The sequence below is a fragment of the Telopea speciosissima genome, chromosome 5 (assembly GCF_018873765.1).
Source record: "Telopea speciosissima isolate NSW1024214 ecotype Mountain lineage chromosome 5, Tspe_v1, whole genome shotgun sequence".
Classification (NCBI taxonomy): Eukaryota; Viridiplantae; Streptophyta; class Magnoliopsida; order Proteales; family Proteaceae; genus Telopea; species Telopea speciosissima.
The window spans coordinates 3,260,376-3,284,233 of NC_057920.1; the positions used below are offsets into that span (position 1 = coordinate 3,260,376).

General features: G+C 38.8%; 3 protein-coding genes across 6 annotated transcripts in view; 2 read left to right on the plus strand and 1 right to left on the minus strand.

Moving 5' to 3' along the window:
* Positions 1 to 13,827, plus strand: part of LOC122663423 (suppressor of RPS4-RLD 1) — a 95,421-nt gene extending 81,594 nt beyond the window's left edge. For 3 of the 4 annotated variants that reach the window (XM_043859131.1, XM_043859133.1, XM_043859134.1), the window contains 3 exons: positions 5,949 to 6,046; positions 6,135 to 6,443; positions 6,526 to 6,731. In XM_043859131.1, the coding sequence (XP_043715066.1) occupies positions 5,949 to 6,046; positions 6,135 to 6,423 (387 nt within the window). In that variant the 3' untranslated portion in view covers positions 6,424 to 6,443; positions 6,526 to 6,731. Of the gene's footprint in view, positions 1 to 5,948; positions 6,047 to 6,134; positions 6,444 to 6,525; positions 6,732 to 13,609 lie in introns of those variants that run through there. The other variant, XM_043859132.1, reaches the window with a different exon arrangement.
* Positions 13,031 to 13,539, plus strand: LOC122661747 (suppressor of RPS4-RLD 1-like). The gene is made up of 2 exons (XM_043857248.1): positions 13,031 to 13,120; positions 13,209 to 13,539. Exons 1-2 carry the CDS (start codon positions 13,107 to 13,109, stop codon positions 13,537 to 13,539), a joined length of 345 nt encoding a protein of 114 aa, XP_043713183.1. The 5' UTR covers positions 13,031 to 13,106.
* Positions 13,828 to 17,786: 3,959 nt separating the features above from the next.
* On the minus strand, positions 17,787 to 19,506 carry LOC122661748 (protein ACCELERATED CELL DEATH 6-like). Its single transcript, XM_043857249.1, has 2 exons — positions 19,008 to 19,506; positions 17,787 to 18,886 (listed from the first exon to the last, which is right to left on the minus strand). The coding sequence occupies exons 1-2, from the start codon at positions 19,504 to 19,506 to the stop codon at positions 17,787 to 17,789; spliced, it is 1,599 nt and encodes a 532-aa protein (XP_043713184.1).
* Between the last annotated feature and the right edge of the window lie 4,352 nt (positions 19,507 to 23,858).

A 23,858-nucleotide genomic window follows, 5' to 3' on the forward strand; every position in this document is an offset into this window, starting at 1 on the left:
TCTGCTGCTATTGGTGAACATCTGCTCCTGTTTGAAGACTGCAGATTTGAATCAAGTAGAATTCAGATTCAGCCTGGTGATTTTCTCCAGAACAGGTTCTTTGACCTAATTTTTGACAAAAATTAGGGTTTTTATTGGCTCATCAGAAAGTGCTGATTTTTGGAGGACACATTTGCCACTACCAGAGGGAGACTCGATCTACTTTTTGGCTTATTCTGATGGTCAAATTTGTGGGAATTCACAAACCCATCTCTAGACTCGATTTCTTCACTGGTTGAGCAGTTCGATTGGCTCACTCTCTTGCCACTATGTCTAATCTTACCATAGTTGTCATGGTGTCCTGGCGCTGGAGCAGCATGCATGGCGACCTACGCCATGGCATCCCTCTTCGATTTCTTCTTTCCCTCTTCGATTTCTTCTTCCAGTCTTCTTTCCCTCTTCAATTTCTTCTTCGATTTCTGAATTTTCTTCTTAAAACTTGAGAAACAATAGAGAAAAAATAAAACATGGCTTGAGTATACATCTATTAAAACATTAAAAATAGAGAAAATAAAAAATAAAACATGGTCGACATGCTCGTCATGGCGGCGACATGTTGATATATCGACGTGACACCCCTCCACTGAATTGGATCGCCGTGACAACTATGAATCTTACTACAGCTTCGTCTGGATCAGATGGATCTGGCTGTAATGAGTACCTTCCTTTTGCTGCAACTACCATCAAGTTAGATGGGACCAATTACCTGATGTGATCTCGATCTACTTACCTAACAATTGCAGGTCGCGGTTTTACAGGACATCTTACAGGTACCACTGTTAAACCTGATGAAGGTCCTGCTCAGGATCGTTGGGTCTCTCATGATTCCTTGGTGATGTCTTATCTTCTTAACTCCATGCATCCTACTGTGGCACCGGATTGGACACTGCTGCCCATATATGGAAAGCTGCCAAGGAAACTTACTCCCAAGTTAGGAATAATGTTCAAGTGTATGAACTGCGGAAGAAGATTCAAGACACAAAACAAAATGAGTTATCCGTCTCCCAATACTATACAGAGCTCCGTAAGTCTTGGCAGGAGCTTGATCACTACAAAGAAAGTCAGCCCACCAATGCCATTGACATTGTTGTCTACCGCAAACTTGTTGACAAAATTCGAGTCTATGATTTTTTGGTTGGCCTCAACGTTGAATATGATCAGATTAGAGTCCAGATTCTCAACCGAGATCCTTTTCCTACCTTGGAGCAGTCTTATGCATTGGTTCATATTGAGGATCGCCTCCGTTCAGCTATGCTCCACCCTTCCACTGTAAACCAATCAGCTATACATATTGGGTCCGGTCTGAGTACTACTACTACTACTACTACTGCTGACACCTCCAAATCTATTAAGGAGCCTATCAAATGTGAACATTGTGGTAAGTTGTGGCACACTAAGGCCACCAAGGTACTAAAACTCGGGTCTCGGGACCAACTCGACTCTTGGAAAAACCGAGACGAGTCGAGATCTCGCCGAGTTGGTCCATTTTTTTTTTCCCAACTTGAAGCCTGAACTTTGGGTCAACCCGAGATCTCGCCGAGATATGTCGAGTTTTGTCCAATTAGGTAAGGTATTTAAGTGGTAGGTGGGTTAAAATAATGGGTCGAAACCGAGATCCAACCAAGATCTCGGCGAGATATTGCACTTTTCAATTTCAGATGCCATCTCGACTCAGTATTACAAAAAACCGAGAATCTCGGCGAGATCTCGCGAGATTTCGGACTATGAAGGCCACTTGTTGGAAATGAAGAATACAAAGAACAACAGCCATGCGTGTGGAGTAGGAATCATGCATGAGCTGACTAACCAAACTCACCGCAAACGCAATGTCTGGTCAAGTATGTGAGAGATAAATTAATTTTCCCACTAGTCTTTGATAACGGCCTTTTTCAACAGGTTCACCATCTTTATCCTTCAGTCGAGTACCAGCCTCCATAGGTGTATCACTAGGATGGCAACCCAACAAACCAGTCTCAGATAAAAGATCAAAGACTTACTTCTTTGAGAGAGAGAAAGATGCCTTTTGAGGAACAAGCAACTTCAATCCCAAGAAAGTACCTTAATTTTCCTAAATCTTTTATTTCAAATTCACATCCTAGGAAGCTCTTCAGACGGGATCTCTGTACCATCATTTCATGTCACCACAATGTCATAGACATAGACTATGAGAATAGTGACCTTGTCACCAGTAATCAATTTCGTAACAGGAACAAAGGTCTCATGGTAGTCGATCCCATAAGTTTGAGTAAAACCCTTGGCCACAATTCTTGCTTTATACCTATCAACCGTGCCATCCATCTTCTGCTTGGCTAAAAACACCCATTTAGTTAAACTTATGGGATCGACTACTAGGAGTCCTTTGCTCCTATTGCAAAATTGAGTATTGTTCGTATTTTATTGTTATGTGTTGTAAATTTTGGGTGGGATTTACATCGACTTGATGTCAAGAATGCTTTCCTTCATGGATAGCTTGAGGAGGAAGTATATATGGAGATCCCTCCATTTTTTCATCTAAAAAAACTCATGGCAAAGTCTGCAAACTGAAGCGTACACTCTATGGGCTGAAGCAGTCTCCTCGGGCTTGGTTTGGTAGATTTCACAAGGCCATGATTTTAGTGGGATACAAACAAAGTAATGTTGATCATACCATGTTAATCAAGCGGTCTGGTGACAAGGTCACTATTCTCTAGCCTATGTCGATGACATTGTGGTGACATGAAATGATGGTACAGACATCTCCGTCTGAAGAGCTTCCTAGGACGTGAGTTTGAAATAAAAGATCTAGGAAAATTAAAATACTTTCTTGGGATTGAAGTTGCTTGTTCCTCAAAAGGCATCTTTCTCTCTCAAAGGAAGTATGTCCTGGATCTTTTATCGGAGACTGGTTTTTTAGGTTGCCATCCCTGTGATACACCTATGGAGGCTGGTACTCGACTGAAGGATAAAGATGGTGAACCTGTTGATAAAGGCCATTATCAAAGACTAGTGGGAAAATTAATTTATCTCTAGCATACTAAACCAGACATTGCATTTGCGGTGAGTTTGATCAGTCAGTTCGTGCATGATCCCTACTCCACACACAAAGCTACTGTTCTTTGCTTTCTTCATTACTTGAAGTCAGCTCCAGGAAAAGGGCCCTCTTGTCTTTGCGTGATCATCTTCGTATTGAAGCATATACTGATGTTGACTGGGGTGGATCTCCTGAACGTAAGTCTACTTCAGATTATTGTACTTTTGTAGGTGGGAACCTTTTGTCACTTGGCACTGCATGGCAAGGTCCAGTGCTGAAGCAGAGTCCCGTGCTATGGCACAAGGTATCTGTGAGTTATTGTAGATTCAAGGTTTACTTCAAGACCTTGGTGTTTCTGTTCGTCTCCCAATGATGTTCTATTGTGATAACAAAGCCGCAATTAGTATTGCCCATAATCTAGTGTAGCATGATCGTACGAAGCATGTGGAGATTGACAGACACTTCATCAAGAGAAGTTGGAAAGTGGACAGATTTGTATGCCTTTTGTGAAGTCAGATGATCAGTTGGCTGATGTCTTCACTAAGGGCTTGGGTGGGAAATTATGTCATCCGTTTTTGTTCAAGTTGGGCATGTGTGATATCTATACACCAATTTGAGGGGGAGTGTTGAATTATGTAGCCGCAAGAGCACTACAGAACTTTTCTCCCCCATAGTTGACTCATTTGTTAGAGTTGGCTATGAGGGGAAGCATTATTGTAACTATTCTTCTCCTCTGTTATTATAAATACAGGGGCTTGGTGATCCTATTGATCACTCAAGCATTCAGTTCTTCTATTGACTGCTAACACAAACGCTAGAAAGGAAAGTCCTAAACCAATCATTAGCCAATAAGGTATCATAAACTTACTAGGAAATTAAAAACTGAACTAATGAAGTAAATCCTGTTTTTCTACTTTCTATCCATATTTTAGGCGCATTAAAGTAGCCCATTACAAAGAAACCCCATGGGATCAAAGGCCCAAACCTACATAACCCAACCTAAAGGTTATTTCCAATAAAATAAGCCCTTTAGGTGACTTATCTGCATCAATTCTCCCTTGCTTGGAAAGAAACTCGTCCTCGAGTTTGGTAGAGTTGTTGAGTTAAACTAGCATGATCATATATCCTTCAATGGGAAGTAGAATTCAGCACCCTTTGACTCCATCTTCTGTCCCTCCATGGCCCTGATACCAAATAATGTAGACCAATAACAAGTGATAACCAGTCCACAAGAGGATCGCAAACTTTAGGTCCAACAACAGTAAATATTTCATTCGATTCTCAGGTTTGCAAGAAATTTCAAAACAATAAAATAAAAAATAAAAAAAGAAATAGAAGAAGATAGGGTAGTCTCCCTCATTCTCAGGTCTCTCACCCATGGCCTCACAATATTTTGGTTTCTCACTAATCGCATCTAACCATACTATCTCACAGGGCAAAGCACAAAGCCACTTATGTTCCCCCCCCCTCCCCCCTCTCTCAATGTCATTAATCAAATTCATGTACAAGGTTGTAGACCCTTACAAACTTATATAGAAGACCAAAAAAGGGAAAGGCCTAACCCAATCCTTAATTAATAAGGTAAACATAAACTGACTAGGAAACTAAAATAATGAAGGAAATTGACTCAACAGGACTCTAACTAAACTAATGAAGTATATTTTGTTTTCCTACTTTCTACCCATATTTTAGGCTCATTAAAGTGGGTCCATTACAAAGAGAACCCATGGGATCAAAGGCCCAACACCTACATAACCCAACCCAAAGATTATTTCCAATAAAATAAGCCCTGTAGGTGACTTATCTACATCAGTGAGCCTGTGCTCAAGACCTACTGAGCCAATTGTTGTGGGTGGCCCTGTTATGCCTGAGTTTATGTTCATTTCTTTTGTCCATTAGAAGAGTTCATTGAGGAGATTAATCCACTTTTATTTGATGGATCACATTTAGCTATAAAAGGCCTTGAGGAGACTTATCGTCAACCCATCGGAAAAATCTGGTCCTTTGTGTCCGCGCTGGACGTATCCTTTTAATGATGGCCCTAGATTGGTGAACTCATGGTGGGGGAGTAGCACAAGCAAGGATTTTCTTGACATTATCAACCCCTTTCCTTTAGTGTAGAAGATTGACTTTCTGACATATTTGGCTAAGCTTCTCAGGCTTTTGTGTTTGAGCTTCTAGAAGCCAGCTTTTAGTGATTATGGGATTAAAAATGGGTAGATTCAATAAAAACATTTCATTTGGATTCTTTACTACAATAAGCTCAAGAAGCCCGAGAAGAACCCTCTCATAAGTTGCTTTCTTGAAGCCGAAAAGTAGAAGCCCAAGAAGCTAAGCCAAGCATGCATTTAGTGCATTCCTCTCCTTTGAAAGTGTGAGAGAGAGAGTCTAGGAGGAGGTAAGACCTACCAATCTAGTTGCTCAATTAATCAAAGAGCTTTCAAATGAAATAAGAATTCCAAAATTAGAAACAAATCACAGACTATAAATTACATTCAAACAAACACCTAATAAAGGGAAATAATTGACAGATCTAAGGCCGTTCTCCAGATACCTTGCAGATTTGGGATTTTCTCTTGGGTTCCCAGATTGTCCTAGAATATGGACAGGTGGAACAAGGCTTAAAGCAATCCATGTGTCGGAAGTGTTGGCTCATTTAGTACAACACCCCCCCCCCCCCTTTTTAGGCACACATTTGGGTTTACCTTGAAGGCCCAGCGATCTCAACATACTAATTGACAACCGGCCTTTTGATCCTTTTTAGTAGCTTAGATCTTGCATTGGTGACACCTACTATAACAGGATGTAGAGGCAAACTTTACCTATCAAGTAGCAGTTAGGAATTACTCCATGTGGCATCCCAAGGACACCATAATATTGCTTTGATCTCTGTCTGCAGGCCATATGCAGTGCTTATTGTGGTGAAACATATGGATCGACTGATTTTAATATGCTTGAGAAATTGCGGGATGCAATCCTGAGGATGACTTATTACTGGTAAGATGATATTTCAACACTGATCGCTTGTGTTCTAGACATTAATTTATAGATGTTTTATGTGTATGAAAATCAAACCACCTTGTAGGTACAACTTCATGCCTCTGTCAAGAGGATCTGCAGTTGTTGGATTTGTGGTTCTGCTTGGATTGTTCCTTGCTGCCAACATGGAGGTCACAGAGAGCATCCCACAAGGTTTGCAGGTGGATTGGGAAGCCATTCTGACCTCTGGCCCCAACTTGTATGTGGATTCCATAAAGCGTTGGCTGTACCCATCTCTTAAAATCAAGACCTCCTGGAAAGAGTATCCAGATGTACAGTCAGCATTTACAACAACAGGATCAGTCATTGCTGCTCTAAGCTCTTATGATGACTGAGTTGTTACATTCATGAATATGTAAGTAAGCCACCGTAGTCAGTTCTTCATATATATATTAGCACTTACATTCTGAGAAGTGATTTTGAATCTAACTGTGCAGAACATTGGGGGAAAACATGAAGTTAACCATTGTTAAAGCCAATCAATGAAAGTCTTGGACCTTTGGAACAGGGGATTGAGAGCAGGATGTGTTCTTCAGTCATACATAAACAGGATGTAGTTATTTGTTGTATAACATATTTGTATGTTTCTTTTATGTAATCTTATTGTAACGGGTTTTTTTTTTTTCAATGTATTAATTTGCATTAAATTGGTTCTGATGTATTCCTAAATGTCCCCCAGAATAGAGGATTCCCTTGACACACTAGGTTTTTTCGCCAAGACCATACCCAAACCCGCCTAATTTCATGGTAGGCCAGTAGACAAGCCCTGGCTCACATATATATTTGTTTGTTTATGAGAAAAATAAAAATGTAGAATCTGATTACTGAATTAATTATTATTGAATCATCAAGGAAAGTATTTCCCTTCTTGATATTGGACCATTATAGAATATAGATTGATAGTCACTGAAGAACATGTTCCTTTATTCTTGGATTGTCGGAGATCATGTGTCGTCAAGTGCAAGAAGCTCATTGTCAAAATATACTCGGAGTGTTCTCACTGCCCGTATAATATTACAGGGCTGCAGATCCCAGGGCCGAGGGGTCGGCGTACTGCTTGGGTAGCTCCTCCTCGCAATTGTGTCTGGTGATGGCGTTTTCCTGTACGCAAACCAATCTGCAGGGTTGCATCTCTATGTGTTTGTATTTTTGCACCTGTTGAGATGTGGCAACTTTTTGTGCCACTCTGTTGCTTGCTATTACCCTCAAATTGCGATCGTATAGGCATCTGCATTGCAAGATATACGTTTTCTTTTCAAATTAAAAAGTAGAAGGAATTTTTATTTTTATTTTTATTTATGGTAAAAAAGAAATTTTTTTTATTGAATAATAAATGACTTAGAAAGCATATGATAGCATATGTTGCAATACTTGAGAGACATGCCATTATATCAGTATAAAAATGTGTCATTGTCATACATATTTTTTCGAGTGCACATGTAAAATGATAATGCTTACTTTCATTCAAAAAAATATTTTATGTTAAACTAAAAGAGTTAGAAAGTAAAATTAAAAATTATTTGACACTATAAGGAGTGTCAAAAAGTAGAACCATTTAAATTGGGAGTGTAGAATGCATACCTCTTTAGCAACATGAAAAGCCTCCAATTGGCGTCCAAGAACGTCGCTCCCAAGAACTTTAGGGTGATTTCTTAGACTTGCCAAAACAAATTCATTTTGGTTTTCAGATGCCAGAAGCAATGGTGTGTAGCCTCTCTTATCCTGCAAATTGATATGATGATGAGTTTTCTCTGTGAGAAACCGAAAAACTTCTGATTCTCCAGCCTCCGCAGCAATGTGAAGTGCAGCCCGGCCTTGACTATCAAGCAATTCAAAACAATCTGGACAATGCTCGTAAAACTGCCTAATTACAGAGTCATGGCCTCTATGAGCAGCAATAAGATGGGCAAATATGCCATTGATGTCAGGCTCATAAGCACTAGTTCTATCAACAGCCAGCAAAATTTGAACAGAGTTGGAGCAACCAAAGTGGGAAACGTAATGCAATGGAGTCCACCCATATACATCTTTTATCTTTGTCATCTCCGGAAATGTTTCTGCCCATACGTGTACATCGTTATCTAAAATTCAACCCAAGAAATTTGTTAAGTTTTTATAGTTGAATGGAAAATATGGAAAAGTAAAAGCAAATTTTTTAAGAAGGAAAATTATCTATTCTTTTAGATAGTAAATGGAATCTAAACTAAAATACTTTTCCTTGTATTTTTATCTAGGAAAAATTGGCAGCCGACCTGCTACTGGGCTTCCTTTTAGGCTCCTTCTAGTTGCAATGAAAATAAGGGAAGCCGACCTGCTACTGGGCTTCCTTTTAGGCTCCTTCTAGTTGCAATGAAAATAAGGGAAGCGAAGTGAAATAAATCAATCGGGAGAGGATTTCCTAGACTGCCCCTTTGGAATCTGATAAAAGGGGGAAGGGCATTTATGACATATCATTCTTTCACATAAACAATGAAATTTGAGGAGGTTGTTGCACAAAACTTTTTCCCAAATCAAAAACAAAACTATAAGCATTACCTAGCATGACTGTATAACTACACTTCAAATCATTCAAAATTTATTCCCTTCAATTTGAAAAGTAAATTGGGGGAGGATTCCCTCAAACGCCCGTGTGCAATTTCGAGTGAGGAGGGAGAGTATTACGGTAAAACCCTTCAAATAGGGAGTAGATATGGGATTTCAGGGGTAGGTGGGGTGGGGGGGGGACTTTCATTTTTGTACTGGCATCGTGGGGATATTTTCCCCAAATAGAAGATATTAAAAAGTTTACTTACGAAGTATGATGATAATTTTAAGTAGGTTTACACAATCATGTTGAGTAATTCTTACCCAAAAAAATAATATTGGGCAATGAAATATAGAGAATCTATTCTTAGAATTTGAACTATCAAATGGATTTTTTTATTCTTGAAATATTTCATATTGATCCAACCAAAACAATTTCAATTTTTTGACCAAAATTCTATTTGTTGACTATTTCAAGAAATCAATCCAAAATTGAAATAGAAATCATACCAAATCAGGCCTAACACTTTTGGTCTATTCTATTTCTCTCTCCTTTGCTGTCACTTTTATGTCCATGAGTTAACGACTACTCCAAAATTCCAATCAATTAACAACTTAGGGCTTTTCATTGGTAGATTGTTGGCCGTTTGTACTAGATTGATTAAACAAATAAGAGACTAGAGACTAGAAGATACTAGTTCGGCAAAAGTAATTTATTTGATTTCTTTAACCCTTTTCAATTTGAACTTGATGTGTTCTAATGACACCAGCCCATGCTTAGTTAGAAATACTCCATTTGGGCATCCGTCAAATTTGTTTTTCTTGTTAAACTTAGTCATTAATAATCGTTTGAAGTTAATTACTATGAACCAGTTTCATTTGCCAAAATTTATGAACTCGAGAAATTTAATTAACTCTTGGAGTTTGGGGAAGAGATGAAGCTTAGTTAGGGTTTTTGTGCTACAGTTTGAGGTGGTCATGATCGTTTTTCCCATTTGGTGAATCAATTGAAGAGGAGAGTCGTATTAAGTGTTCAAATCATGATTTTACACTATACAGAGCTGAGTTGATTTCATTGAAGAGAGGGAAGAAGATCTGTTTTTGAGTTGCAGGGTTTTCATAGATTTCTAATAGTCCAGGTGGGATTTGGTGAGTTGTGGATCTCGGTTTCATGATGAAAATCGAGAAATCAGGTGTTTGCTTTCATGGATTTCATTTCCATTTGGTCTCTCAGCTTATTGATTTTCTCAATTAAAATCAATGAAATTAGGGCTTTGCGAGGAAACCATTTGGATTTTGGGGAAGATGAGGGTAATTTGGTCACTTTCCTATTTAATTTTGGTGGGTTTTTATCATAAGGGCATTTTGGTTATTAGATTCCTTAAACTAATATTTAGCTCAGTTTGGGAGGTGGGGGGGGGGGCGGGCGGCCACACTGATATTTTAGCTCAGTTGGTGTGAATATTTCCCCTGTAATTTCTCCTAACCTCGCTAGCTCTTTCCTCTCAGATGCTCACACGAGACCTCTTGGACAAGTTGTAAGGTCTCAATTGCTCATTCGTGTACGCTAGGGTGAGGTGATGACATTTGTCATTTTCTCCTTTCATAATATCATCGGTTTTTTACCAATGCTCCCCTAAAATTGCCCATTTGTCCAAATACCCCCTACAATTTTTTCTATGGCAAATTCCCCTTTACTTTCAAAATAGTGTAGCACTTTGGTCCAATCCGTTAGTCTGGCCGTTAGAGGTTAGTTTCAGGTAATCTAATGATCAAAATGCCCATAAGATAAAGACCAACCAAAATTTAAAAGTAAAGTGATCAAATCGCCCTCATCTTCCCAAATCGTTTAGGTTTGAAACTGAAAATGGAAAAAACCCTAAACTCTATCCAAAAAACCATCCTGTGCAATCTCGTAAGGATCTCATACTGTAAATCCTTAATCAAATTCTCATCCGTTTCAAAATATTTGCTATATTTATTCTGAACACTAACACTTTTGGTCTACTCTATTTCTCTCTCCTTTGCTATCACTTTTATGTCCATGAGTTCACAACTACTCCAAAATTCCAATCAATTAACAACCTAGGGTTTTTCGTTGGTAGATTGTTGGCCTTTTGTACTAGATTGATTAAACAAATAAGAGACTAGAGACTAGAAGATACTAGTTCGGCAAAAGTAATTTATTTGATTTCTTTAACCCTTTTCAATTTGAACTTGATGTGTTCTAATGACACCAGCCCATGCTTAGTTAGAAATACTCCATTTGGGCATCCGTCAAATTTGTTTTTCTTGTTAAACTTAGTTATTAATAATTGTTTGAAGCTAATTACTATGAACCAGTTTCATTCGCCAAAATTTATGAACTCGAGAAATTTAATTAACTCTTGGAGTTTGGGGAAGAGAGGAAGCTTAGTTAGGGTTTTTGTGCTACAGTTTGAGGTGGTCATGATCGTTTTTCCCATTTGGTGAATCAATTGAAGAGGAGAGTCGTATTAAGTGTTCAAATCATGATTTTACACTATACAGAGCTGAGTTGATTTCATTGAAGAGAGGGAAGATCTATTTTTGAGTTGCAGGGTTTTCATAAATTTCTGATAGTCCAGGTGGGATTTGGTGAGTTGTGGATCTCGATTTCATGATGAAAATCGAGAAATCAGGTGTTTGCTTTCATGGATTTCATTTCCATTTGGTCTCTTAGCTTATTGATTTTCTCAATTAAAATCAATGAAATTAGGGCTTCGCGAGGAAACCATTTGGATTTTGGGAAAGATGAGGGCAATTTTGGTGGGTTTTTATCATAAAGGCATTTTGGTTATTAGATTCCTGAAACTAACCTCTAATGTCCCAGACTCACAGATTGGACCAATGTGCTACACTGTTTTGAAAATAAGGGGAATTTGCAATTAGAAAAGTTGTAGGGGGACATTTGGACAAATAGGTATTTTTAGGGGGCATTTGTAAAAAACCCTAATATTGTTATGCAAAAGGTGGGGGGGGGTAGTTAGGAGGAAGAAGACGGGGTGGGGCAGTGGTGTGTTCTATGTTCCTTCGTCTCCTCCTGCCAAGAAAAAGAGAAACAAAAAAGAGAGAAGTAGAAATATTGCCGAGCTGCCCATTCTGCATCGTGTTGCGTAGATACAGCGAGGCATGCAATGATTGCCCTACCCCCACTCGGGTAGGAGTAAGGCAGTCATTGCAAGCCTCGCCGTGTCTGCACAGCAAGGCAGGACGAGCGGCTTAGGATCTGAAGGTTTGAACGATAGGAACTCGTGTTGGCCTCCTTTGTAGCGCGACAAGGAGTGTAGCGCAAATCCAACGGCCCACAGTGCTTGGGCACGCAGCCCAACACCCCGTTTGTGTGTTGGGCTGTGTGCCCAAGCACTGTGGGCTATCGAATGATGCGCTACAAACCCTGTCACGCTACGGAGGACCCAAATCCTAAGAACTCCAAGTAATTGGTTTTTTAGAGGACACGTAGCATCAAACTAACGTACAAGGATGTTACTTCCGGTCCTCGTACAAGGACCTGATCCGGGCTCACGAAGAAGTGGGACGTTTTGAGAGGAAGAAGTCATCGGATAATGACCTGCCACGCGTTGCTTTACCAAAGTATCAAGACAACAGCTACTGTCCTTGAAGGGAAGTGTGTTTTTAGATCTTGAGAATGGATCATCTGCACATACCAGCAGGTGACCGTACAGGTCAAAGCCTAAATCTTGCACTGATGACACCTAAAGTAATGGGGTTTTTAACAAATGCCCCCCCTAAAAATACCCATTTGTCCAAATGCCCCCTACAATTTTTCTAATTGCAAATGCCCCCTTAATTTCTAAACATTGTAGCACTTTGGTCCAGTCAGTTAATTTGGGATGTTAGACGTTAGTTTTAAGGAATCTAATGACCAAAATGACCACCTAATAAAAATCCACCAAAATTAAAGAATAAAATGATCAAATTACCCTCATCTTCCCCAAATGGTTTAAGGTTTCAAACTGACAAGCAAACCCTAAACCATTTGGGGAAGGTGAACCCTAAAATCAAACCTCCAACATTTGAGAATCCGGCTTGACGGTGAGTCGTTATGCCCAACATCAAATTGAACACACAATAAATGCAGCAGGAAAGAAACAGATTTACCAAAGTTTCTCTCTTAGTGCTCTACCATTTGGGCATTTTGATCATTAGATTATTTAAAACTAACGTCTAATGTCCCAAATTATCGAACTGGACCAAAATGCTACGTTGTTTTGAAATTAAGAGGGCATTTGCAATTAAAAAAGTTGTAGGGGGCATTTGAACAAATAGGCTTTTTCAGAGGGCGTCCGCTAAAAACCCGGCAAACTTCACCTATCAAGTAGCAGTTAGGAATCCAAGGACACCATAATATTGCTTTGATCTCTGTCTGCAGGCCATATGGAGTGCTTGTTGTGGTGAAACATATGGATCGACTGATTTTAATATGCTTTAGAAATTGCGGGATGCAATCCTGAGGATGACTTATTACTGGTAAGATGATATTTCAACACTGATCGCTTGTGTTCTAGACATTAATTTATAGATGTTTTATGTGAATGAAAATCAAACCACCTTGCAGGTACAACTTCATGCCTCTGTCAAGAGGATCTGCAGTTGTTGGATTTGTGGTTCTGCTTGGATTGTTCCATGCTGCCAACGTAGAGGTCACAGAGAGCATCCCACAAGGTTTGCAGGTGGATTGGGAAGCCAATATTCTGACCTCTGACCCCAACTCGTATGTGGATTCCATAAAGCGTTGGCTGTACCCATCTCTTAAAATCAAGACCTCCTGGAAAGAGTATCCAGATGTACAGTCAGCATTTACAACAACAGGATCAGTCATTGCTGCTCTAAGCTCTTATGATGACTCAGTTGTTTACATTCATGAATGTGTAAGTAAGCCACCGTAGTCACAGTTCTTCATATACATATATATTAGCACTTACATTCTGAGAAGTGGTTTTGAATCTAACTGTGCAGAACATTGGGGGGAAAACATGAGGTTAACCATTGTTAAAGTCAATCAATGAAAGTCTTGGACCTTTGGAACAGGGGATTGAGAGCAGGATGTGTTCATCAGTCTTACATAAACAGGATGTAGTTATTTGTTGTATAACATATTTGTATGTTTCTTTTATGTAATCTTATTGTAACGGTTTTTTTTTTTTTCTTTTTCCAATGTATTATTTTGCATTAAATTGATTATGATGTATCCCTAAATGTCCCCCAGAATAGAGGATTCCCTTGATACACTAGGGTTTTTTCGCCAAGACCATACCCAAACCCGCCTAATTTCATGGCAGGCCAGTAGACAAGCCCTGGCTCACATTTATATTTGTTTGTTTATGAGAAAAATAAAAATTGTACAATCTGATTACTGAATTAATTATCATTGAATCATCAAAGAAAGTATTTTCCCTTCTTGATATTGGACCATTATAGATTGATAGTCACTAAGAAAATAAAGTTACTACTGTCAGTATTTCTAAAGAACATGTTCCTTTATTCTTGGATTGTCGGAGTTCATGTGTCGTCAATTGCAAGAAGCTCACTCGGAGTGTTCTCACTGCAGTGCTGCAGATCCCAGGGCAGGGGGGGTCAGCCTACTGCTTGGGTAGCTCCTCCTCGCAATTCTGTGTCTGGTGATGGCGTTTTCATGTATTCAAACCAATCTGCAGGGTTGCATCTCTATGTTCCGTGAGTTTTCCGTATGCTATATTTGGTTTGTTTTTTTGTCTTGTTTTGTTATGTATGAGCTGTTGGCAAAACCGAATGAGCAAAGAAAATGTTGAATTTCATTGGGCATGAGAAGCCAATGAAATTTCTTTATAAGCTTCAATGATGTGAAAGGGAAGCATAAGATACGGCCTACAATTCATATCCTTTTTCTTTTGTTTTTGAATCTTGGCGTGTGTTTTGGCACACAGGGAAATCCCACTACTAGTGTCTGGATATTGACGAGTGATATGTAAAGAACTAGATCAAGTTGAAACAGGGAAGGGTGATCAAGTTTAGGAGGAGATGTTGAAGACTAGAAAGATTTTTATTATATGTATATGGATAGGTAGGGTCCAAGAAGTGTTGAACTTATGACCTAGAAAGATGTTATTGTTCAGGTATGATTCAACAGAAGCAAATTCGAATCATTGCAACAAATGGAGAAACCATTCAAATCTCATAACAAAATATAAGGTTTCATTCGTTACCTGAAACTTAACAAGTGCAAAGCCTCCACGCGATTTTAGCCATTTTACAATGAGTTTCATGCACGTACAATTTTGCGTTCCCTTGAATGCAAGCTTTTCCACAATCAATTGGATTTTTTTTAAAACCCTGATTTCAAATTAGTAGAGAAGGAGACTGAAGAAGATGGAGAACCTCAACAATATTATGAGAACCAGCACTAGGGTTTTTTCACAGCATACCTATATATATAGTATAATACTCTAGTGCAAAATTATGGGATAATTACATATCTGCCCCCAAGTCTTCCTAATGGGAATTAGAGTCCAAGTCTCGACCGAATTCCTATTCCAACCGTTATCTCCTTGCATTGCATGTAAAACATCAAATTGTTTGCCCTTGTCTTCACATAATTCTTCTAGCCTGCAAAGGTTTTCTTGTTAAGTTGACATTGGCCCAAAAGGTAAAATTAAAAGCAAGAAGAAAATAGCAGGGATATCCAAATGTAAGAATCTATGTTCTGTTATCAACTAGGTTCCTAAATTTAAATTGATTGAAAAGGTAAGGAAAATAGGACGATGGGGAGATGTGAATATCCAGATATCTGAAAGTAAGCTCTAGAACCAATTTGCGTAGCAGGCTCTCCATTTCTTAATGTAATGTCTCTGGTAAGAGAGTTATCAAACAAATGCAGGAAATCCCTGTTTAATTAAACGATTTAAATCAAATCAGACTGTTTAATTAAATGATTAAAATTAAGTCAAACCGTTTAAATCGACAGTAAATCATTTAAAACCAATTAATATCTACATAGTAAGTTAAATCAATCTTAAGTCCATTTCAATAAAAAATTAACAACATATAAATAACTATAACTTGACAATTATTAAAAAAACATATAGCAATAAACAGTTCAATTGAATGTTTAGTTTACATCTGTTTCAACAAAAAAATTAAAAGGGAAAGAAATTGTTTGAATAAAAAATTTTAAAAATCTAATAACACGTACAGTTTAAACCAAAGTTGTTCATAAATAGTTACGATTTCACAATCTAAAACTGTTTATTAAACGGTTCGGTTTTGGTTTTAGTTTGACCTAAAAAATCTTACTCCTAGCCAAACCGAACCGTTTAACACCCTTACTTGTCCATGCATTTTAAAATACCAGGAATACCAATCACAAAATGAATATTCAAAAGGATTCTTACAACTCAGAGGGTAATTTCTAAGTGGCAGCAAGAACTTTCATGATTAGATCCCGATTCATTGCCTACTATCTAAATTTGTTTTTGCTGAAAAAGATTCTCAAGATGTGATGAGGGTTGCAAATGCATTATTGTTTGAGATGATGCGGTAGAATTGTTTGATCAGCATAAGAACACTACTTGTTGGAAGTGTATCCATCAAATCGATGTAAAAATTATTTAACATTGATTAATTTGCTTAATTATAATGGGTGGATGCTATCCTTAGGTTTTAACTTAAAATTTGTTCACAACTAGAGACATAACTAAGAATTCTTTTCCATTGTTGTCACAGTTAGAAATGGAGATTCCAAACACAAGTGTGAGTGTATATATTTGTGTATATTGAACTGGACCACATGAGAATCTTGAATGGATTACTTTAATTGTACAAGAAACAAGAAACTCATTAGTAGATTGCAATTAGTCCCCAAACTTGAGAGGTTATTATCGTTGCAATTGAATATATGGGTTTTGGTGTACTAATGGTCGATGTCTCTCGGACTATATATTAATGCATTAAATTTATAATATTTATTTGAGAACAAAAGAGATGCTCAATAAGGAATCCACTTCCCATACACGGTGAATATCAAGAGAGAAAATGTTTGCTCATGATTGGGCAAAATTCCAATACTGATAAATATCATTAAGCAGTAGTAATCATTTTTTAAATGTTTTGGAATGTTTTGGAATCCAATTGATAGTTCAAATTTTCCAGATAAGACGTTCCAACGGACTAGGGTGTGATAGTAATTATTTCTGTCTTTAGGTCTATTATGTGATATTGCAATGTGGAGGAACTTGATTGTAATAAATCTAATTCTTTGGGGACAATGTATTATATCTATTTTTAGTGTCCTTACATGTAAATATCTTGTGATATATTGCTAATTTAAGATACTTAGATGGATTACCCAATGGGATCTCACTTCTTACCAATTAAAGTGGTTACAACAAGAACATTCTTTAAATAAAAGATTGAGGAGTATAGAGAGGGGGGGAGATCTCCATGCAAGTTACATCTCTCCCCTCATATGCATTTTGGGTGTTCTCTCCCTCCTCCCAAATGCAAACACACACACTCTCTCTAGTTTTTGAGGTTAGGGGTATGAACCCTAACTGTGTAGAGAAGATTTTTTCCTCCATCCTTTTCACTAGGAGTTGTTACAAGGATCACTGCATGTTCCTTGTTATTGCTGGATTGGAGAAGAGTTGTATTCCCTAAAAGGTGTTGGAAATAGAAGTACATTAATTAGGTAATCCTTGTCCACTCCATATGATGGATTAAATACCCTAACATTGGATGGTTTTATTAATGAATAAAACTTTTAAAAGGGAAAACTCAACACTACAAGTCTATTATAGTGTAGGACAGACAAAGAGGAAACTTTATCTACCTAATTTGATGATCAGTATGATCAAGTTAGTTGTGTTAAAAATCTGCCCAAAGAGAAGAAATCACTCCTTGTGTCAAGAAGAACAAATTTTGCCTATAAGAAACTTAATTTCTACAACCAAAGTTCCCCAAGAAATTGACAATGAATATAAATATAGTCAGAAACAACTAATCCATTGATATCACAAACAATCCCTGTACATTTATTCAAAGTCTAATTGAACCAAGAAGAAGAAAACTACCCCTCCACATCTAAATGGCATATTAATCCCCAATTTATTCTTATTCATGCCTGTACTACATACCCCCCCCCCCCCCCCGCCCTTTTCGATCATTTGGAATCTTCAAGCAAAAAATCAGTAAGTTTGTATAGAAACGGGCTTTCATCTTCCCTGTCATGAAGTTGGTTTATGTCTTTCTCTTGCCCATCTCCTCTTCTGTTTCTGAAAGGTGGTCCTATGACCACATAGAAAACCAAGAAAAAGCAGCAACAAATTATAGAAGAGGCTACCCAGAGAGCACCAGAGGAAGCTAACACTGCAATCGTGCCTGAAATGAATGCTGTTACCATTCCTATAAGGCCCACGAAAGTTAGAAACAGAGCACACAAGAGTAAAACTGCACGGTTTATAACACGGCACTCAATAATAATCATGAAGTGGATTGCAATGGAGGCAACTGAGAAACAGAAAGCTAGAGAATTTGACACCACAAATACTTGGAAAGCTGCCTTCTTTGTTAAGGTAGCCATTCCTTGATATGGACCATCACCACCTTTGTACCCACCAGGCATGTTGATACCAGCAGCAAAGCTTACTGTGGCTATAATTGTTGCCACCAACAAATGGATATTCGCTTTGTCCTTTAGGCGACGAGATAGACCAGCTACAATAGATATGTCAACCTTTCCTGCTTCTCGGCCAGACTCATCAGCAACTTGACGAAGAACCTCCAATTGGCGTTCAAGTACTGCACTGCCACGAACTTTGGGGTGATCTCTTAGACTGGCCAAAACAGATTCATTTTGGTTTTTAGATGCCAGAAGCAATGGTGTGTATCCTCTCTTGTCCTGCAAATTGATATGATGATGAGTTTTCTCTGTAAGAAACCAAAAAACCCTCTCTGATTCTACAGACTCCGCAGCAATGTGAAGTGCAGACCGGCCTTGACTATCAAACAATTCAAAACAATCTGGGCAATGTTCGTTCAATTCCCTAATTACAGAGTCATGGCCTTTTTGAGCAGCAAGAAGATGGGCATACATGCCACTCATATCAGGCTCATAAGCACAAGATTTATCAGTTTGCAGCAAAATGAAAACAGAGTTGGAGAAACCAAAGTATGAGGCGTAATGCAATGGATTCGACCCATATTCATCTTTTTTCTTTATCATCTCTGGAAATGTTTCTGCCCACCCGCGTACATCGCTATCTGAAAAAGAAAACCCTCATGAGCAATATCCGAAGATCTAGTTGAATCTACTGGATTCGATAAATATAAGTAAATGGAAAAAGAGGAGAAGAGAGGCCAAAGAAAGTCGTTGAACAAATACCTGAACTATTAGCGATTATTGCTTGATGCAAAGTGGTTCTGCCTGCGGAGTTGGTGTAGAGAGACAGAGGAGAAGCTTCTAAGATAAAAGGCACGACGCGAAGTGGGCCTCCACTCTCAGCAACATACAAGGAAGGGTACCCATTGAGCAACAAAATCATCTTCGACAGCTCCTCAGTAACTATCGTGGTAGTGACATTGGGATTGACACTGCACAAGGATTGAACCAGAAGGTCAAGCATTTCTAAGAGGCCTTCCTTTGCTGCAATATGTAGTGGAGTGTCACCATTGGAGTTGGGCTGAGCCAAAAGAGATGGACAAATACGAATTACATGTTTTATGAATTCCTTGCGACTTGATCTTACTGCAATGTGAAGAACATTGTTCTTTTGGGTTGTGATGTTGTAAAGGAGTAAGTCTGGTTGTTCGGCTTGAATCACTACCTTACGAAGGAGAAATATGTCCCCTTCAACTGCAGAACGGTACAGTCTGGGATCCATGATTACTGACAGCTTTTCTCTTCTCTGCTTTGTCTTATCAAATCTCTACTTACTTGGGGGCTATTTATTGAGGAGGGAAGAAGAAAAAGAAAAGACTTGGAAATTTAGGACATATTGGAAGTCATTTGTAGTTCAGTTGGGTAGTGAGTTGTGAATTTCCCCTGCAATTTCTTTTTACTAACCTTGCTATCTCGATGTTTCCTCTCAGAATCGAAGCTCACACGGTCTCAGACGAGTAGTACTTAAAATTCTCTGGTTGGTTTTTTTCTTCTGGGGTTTGGTGTTTTCAGACCCACGCGTTTATTGTAAAATTTCACTCATAGCGCATTGAGCGTATTGAGCCGAAACTTCAAATGGAACCAGAGGGTCTCATCTGCTCATTCGTGTATGCTACGGTGAGGTAATGAAATTTGTCATTTTCTCATTATTAGTGCAAAAGGTGGGGGCGGTGGTGGTAGCTAGGAGGAAGAAGAGGTGATGGAACGGTGGTGTGTTCTGTGTTCCTTCGTCTCCTCCTGCCAAGCAGAAGAAGAAGGAGAGCAAAAAAGGAGGAGGATGTGGGACTCACGGAGAAGAAAAAAAACACCAAGAGGGAAAGAGAGAAGAAAGGTTTGAACGACAGGAACTCCAAGTCTCCAAGTAATCGGTTTTTTTGTATTATTGCCAAGGGGTTTAGAGGAAAAAAAAATATGGGAGTTTTTTTAATAAATGGATTAAGGACTTCAAACTTTTATCCTTAAGTATGTCTGACATCATCCCTAGCTCAACACATGTATACCTTAGGCTCTCTTTGGCATAGTTTATATTTATATTTATGATCTATTCATGAATAATCAATTATGATAATGAGTTATGGGTTATAAACAATAATTGTTTGGTTACTAGTAGACATAATAGATTATATAATGAAAAATATGTTTGATATCTTTAAGTGAAGAATATGTTCTTAGGGCAAGAGATTGCAATCTGGGTCTCTAGAATCTGCACACGCATGCTGGCCAATGGGAGTGCACGCCCAAGCATCGTGTTGGGCAAGATTTCTGCCTTTCCATGGGGTAGCGCAATACCTGCACGTGCTTCTATGTCTAGGCGTAGGAGCCACAACGACCAAGTAGCATTCTTTTCTGGAAATAGCCTCTTTGCGAAAGCAGGGGTAAGGCTGCGTACATTATGACCCTCCGCAAACCCCGCAATAGTGGGAGCCTCATGCATTAGATATGCCCTTATTAAGATATATATTATATATTACATATCTATAATATAAGTGTTGATGTTCATTGTGGGGGAGCGTGGTCCCTACGCATCACATGGGGGCCAATGATAACATGCACATTGGCATCAGGGGGTAGCATCTTCACTTTTCATAGGGGTAGGGCGGTCATTTGACTACTCCCCCACCCCCCCCCCTCCCCTTTGTGTCTAGGCATGGGAGGTACACTCTCCCACAGAGAGCTTTTCTCCATTATATAATATGATATATGTTAAGAGAGAGGGCAGGGTTGGGGTGGGGGTTGGAGAGAGAGATAGAAGCAAAAGAGAGGTTTTGTTCTAATTTTCGTTAGTTTTACTCTTTTACCCCCACCTAAGTAGTAATTCTGCACATGTTCTTTAATGGTACCCGCATAAATAAACATTAATAGTTTACGGTGATAAATCATAAACAACTCTCTAGCTGTTTATGAATTTATGCTTGTATTGATTTATTTTAATGAGAAATAGGGTTTATAAATCATACCAAACACATCTATTTATGTTTATCTATCAAATAAACATAAATTTAAACAATACCAAAGAGAGTCTGTAAATTTGACCTAACTCTTTCCCTACCACATGACTCTCTAACTATTATTTGTGATGGTAGTTTTCCGGCAGAAACTAAAGAAGCAGGTTGGGCTGTAATACTGTTCCGCAATAACTCATTCATTTGTGCATACTCTAATTTCGGTTATACAAGAACAACACAAGAGGCAGAAACTCAAGGGTTGCTATTTGGGCTACAGCAAATAGAAGGGTCTCCAAACGCATCTCTCAACATCTTGACTGACTGCAAGGAACTAGTTCATTGGTTGAATCCTCCAACAACACAATGGCCATGGGAAATTTTCACCATCTTATGGGATATTAGACATATTTTGGGAGAATTTAGTAATTTTATGTTATCTAAAATGGCAGATCTTTTGTGTATTTGGCTCATAAGTTAGCAAATCAAGCAAGATGTACTAAAACTGATGTTTGTATTTCAGACTTTAATTTAAATCTAATTAGTATTACCTATTATCAAAATAAAAAGTAATCGGTTTTTTGGAGGACACGTGGCATCCAACCAACGTACAAGGACGTTACTTCTAGTCCTCGTACAAGGACCTGATCTGGGCTGGAGGAACTGTGTCCTATACTTGTACAAGGGCTCGAGAAGAAGTGAGGTGTTTTGAGGAAGAGGTCATCGGTGATTGTTCAGCCACGCATTGCTTAACCAGCATTTCAGGACAGCAATTGTTGTTCTTGTACAAGTACATGAGCCGGGCTCACTTCTTAGTTGTCAGATTCTATTTGCGTCTTTTGGTAACCGGCTCAGTGAGACTGGGACAGAGCACACTTAATTGCAATGGCTTCTCCATGACTGGCAGATTGGAAGTGTCACGGCTCAGATTTGAGTGCCCAGATAATCACGAATGATGATTCTAATCCCTCTTAAGTGTCTTTCCTTTTGGTAGAGTTGCATCACAATTGATCTTAACAAATCCAGAGGGCGGTTGATGAGACTTCCAAACACTTTGGCCCGTAATCAAGGTTGGATTGACTGTTGGAAGAGAGCACTGAGTCTTGGTTGGGGCCCTCTGGAAATTGAGGAAAGCACTCTAAGCAACACTGATAACCTCAAATGGGGACTAGTTCTTAGTGTTGAAGACAAGATCATTTCTTGATCCACAGAGGTATCAGCAGATAAAGGTTGACAGAGACTGTGTTTCATACACCATATGTTTGTCAATGGAGAAGAGAGAATCCTAGTCATTGCACCTAAGGGAAATTTTTGGATTTTAGTATGTCGTACTGGAGTAGGTCAGTGAGCTCCCGAACCAAACAGCTTTCGCCAAAGGGCATCCACATCATAGTTTCGCGATCAGCTTCACAATGTGAGCTCCCGAACCAAACAGCTTTCGCGAAAGGGCATCCAAGGATGATGTGATCCATAGTTTCGTGATCAGCTCCACAATGTGAGCTCCCGAACCTAACAGCTTTCGCGAAAGGGCTTCCAAGGATGATGTGATCCATAGTTTTGTTATCAGCTCCACAATGTCAGCAAGATGGGTCCTCTAGGTGTGGCGAATGTGCAGTCCTTCACCTAGGATGGGTCCACTGGGTGTGGCGAATGTGCAGCCATTCACCTAAGGCCACCCCTTGGACATAAGCTCTCTAGAAAAAACTTGGATTTGATTAGTTAAGAGGTGGTAGGCAGACTTCACCGAGAATTCTCCATTTCTAAAAACACCCCAAACCTCCCAATCTTCAGTTGGGAGGAGATTTAAATTGATTTGAAGACTGGCCTCTTCGTCGGATGAGTGGAATAGTTTATCCAATAAATCAGTTCTCCATTTACGATTCTGGTGATCAATTTCTATTACTCGGTTAAGTTGATAGCATTCTAGCTTCCGATGTTGAATCATGAAATCCGAAAGAGAGGGGATCCAACCATCAGTCCAAATGTCGATTTTCTCAACCAAAATGAATCTATATATGATTTCAATGAAAAGTTTCCAATTTTTCTATTTATCATCGTTTGATTGGATTTGGGAGTAAATTAAGGCCAATTTATAATCTCAGATAAGGCTTAATGTGAACTGTCAAATGAGATTCCCACAACCATGATTAGTTCCCAGCACGTTATAAATGTTGAAATTCAACTTTTTCAGTTGTAGTAAATACCCAAATAGTCTTGAGATGGCTAGTTGACCCCTATGATCTTAACATGATGGCCGTTTGGATTGGTAATTTTACAAACAGTGGTAAGGCACCTTACCTCAATTTTGACGGCACAGATATGAGAAACCTCTAATTGTTTGTTGATGACTACAAGATGCAGGACACTGTTGCCACAATCAATTCTCGAATTCACATACCCATCATCACTCATCGAACGCATCAACAACTTACAAGCCTCAAAACTATTGTGCTTAATGCAAAGATGTAAGATGTTCTCTTCTCCATCAACCTGTTCTCTTCTCCATCAACCTAATCCGAGTAACCTATTGTATCTCATTTGGGACAATTTTTTTATAGCAAGGAAATAAGAAGTCAGATACAACATCCATAATATCAAGACTAGTCCTACCATCCCTGACCCTATATGCATC

Bases quoted from the DNA above. Each gene is read 5' to 3' on its own strand.
- LOC122661748 (XM_043857249.1), bottom strand. From the start codon at position 19,506: ATGGATCCCAGACTGTACCGTTCTGCAGTTGAAGGGGACATATTTCTC. The intron at 18,887-19,007 runs GTATTTGTTCAA...TTTCTTTTTCAG, and splicing joins AATAATCGCTAATAGTTCAG to ATAGCGATGTACGCGGGTGG.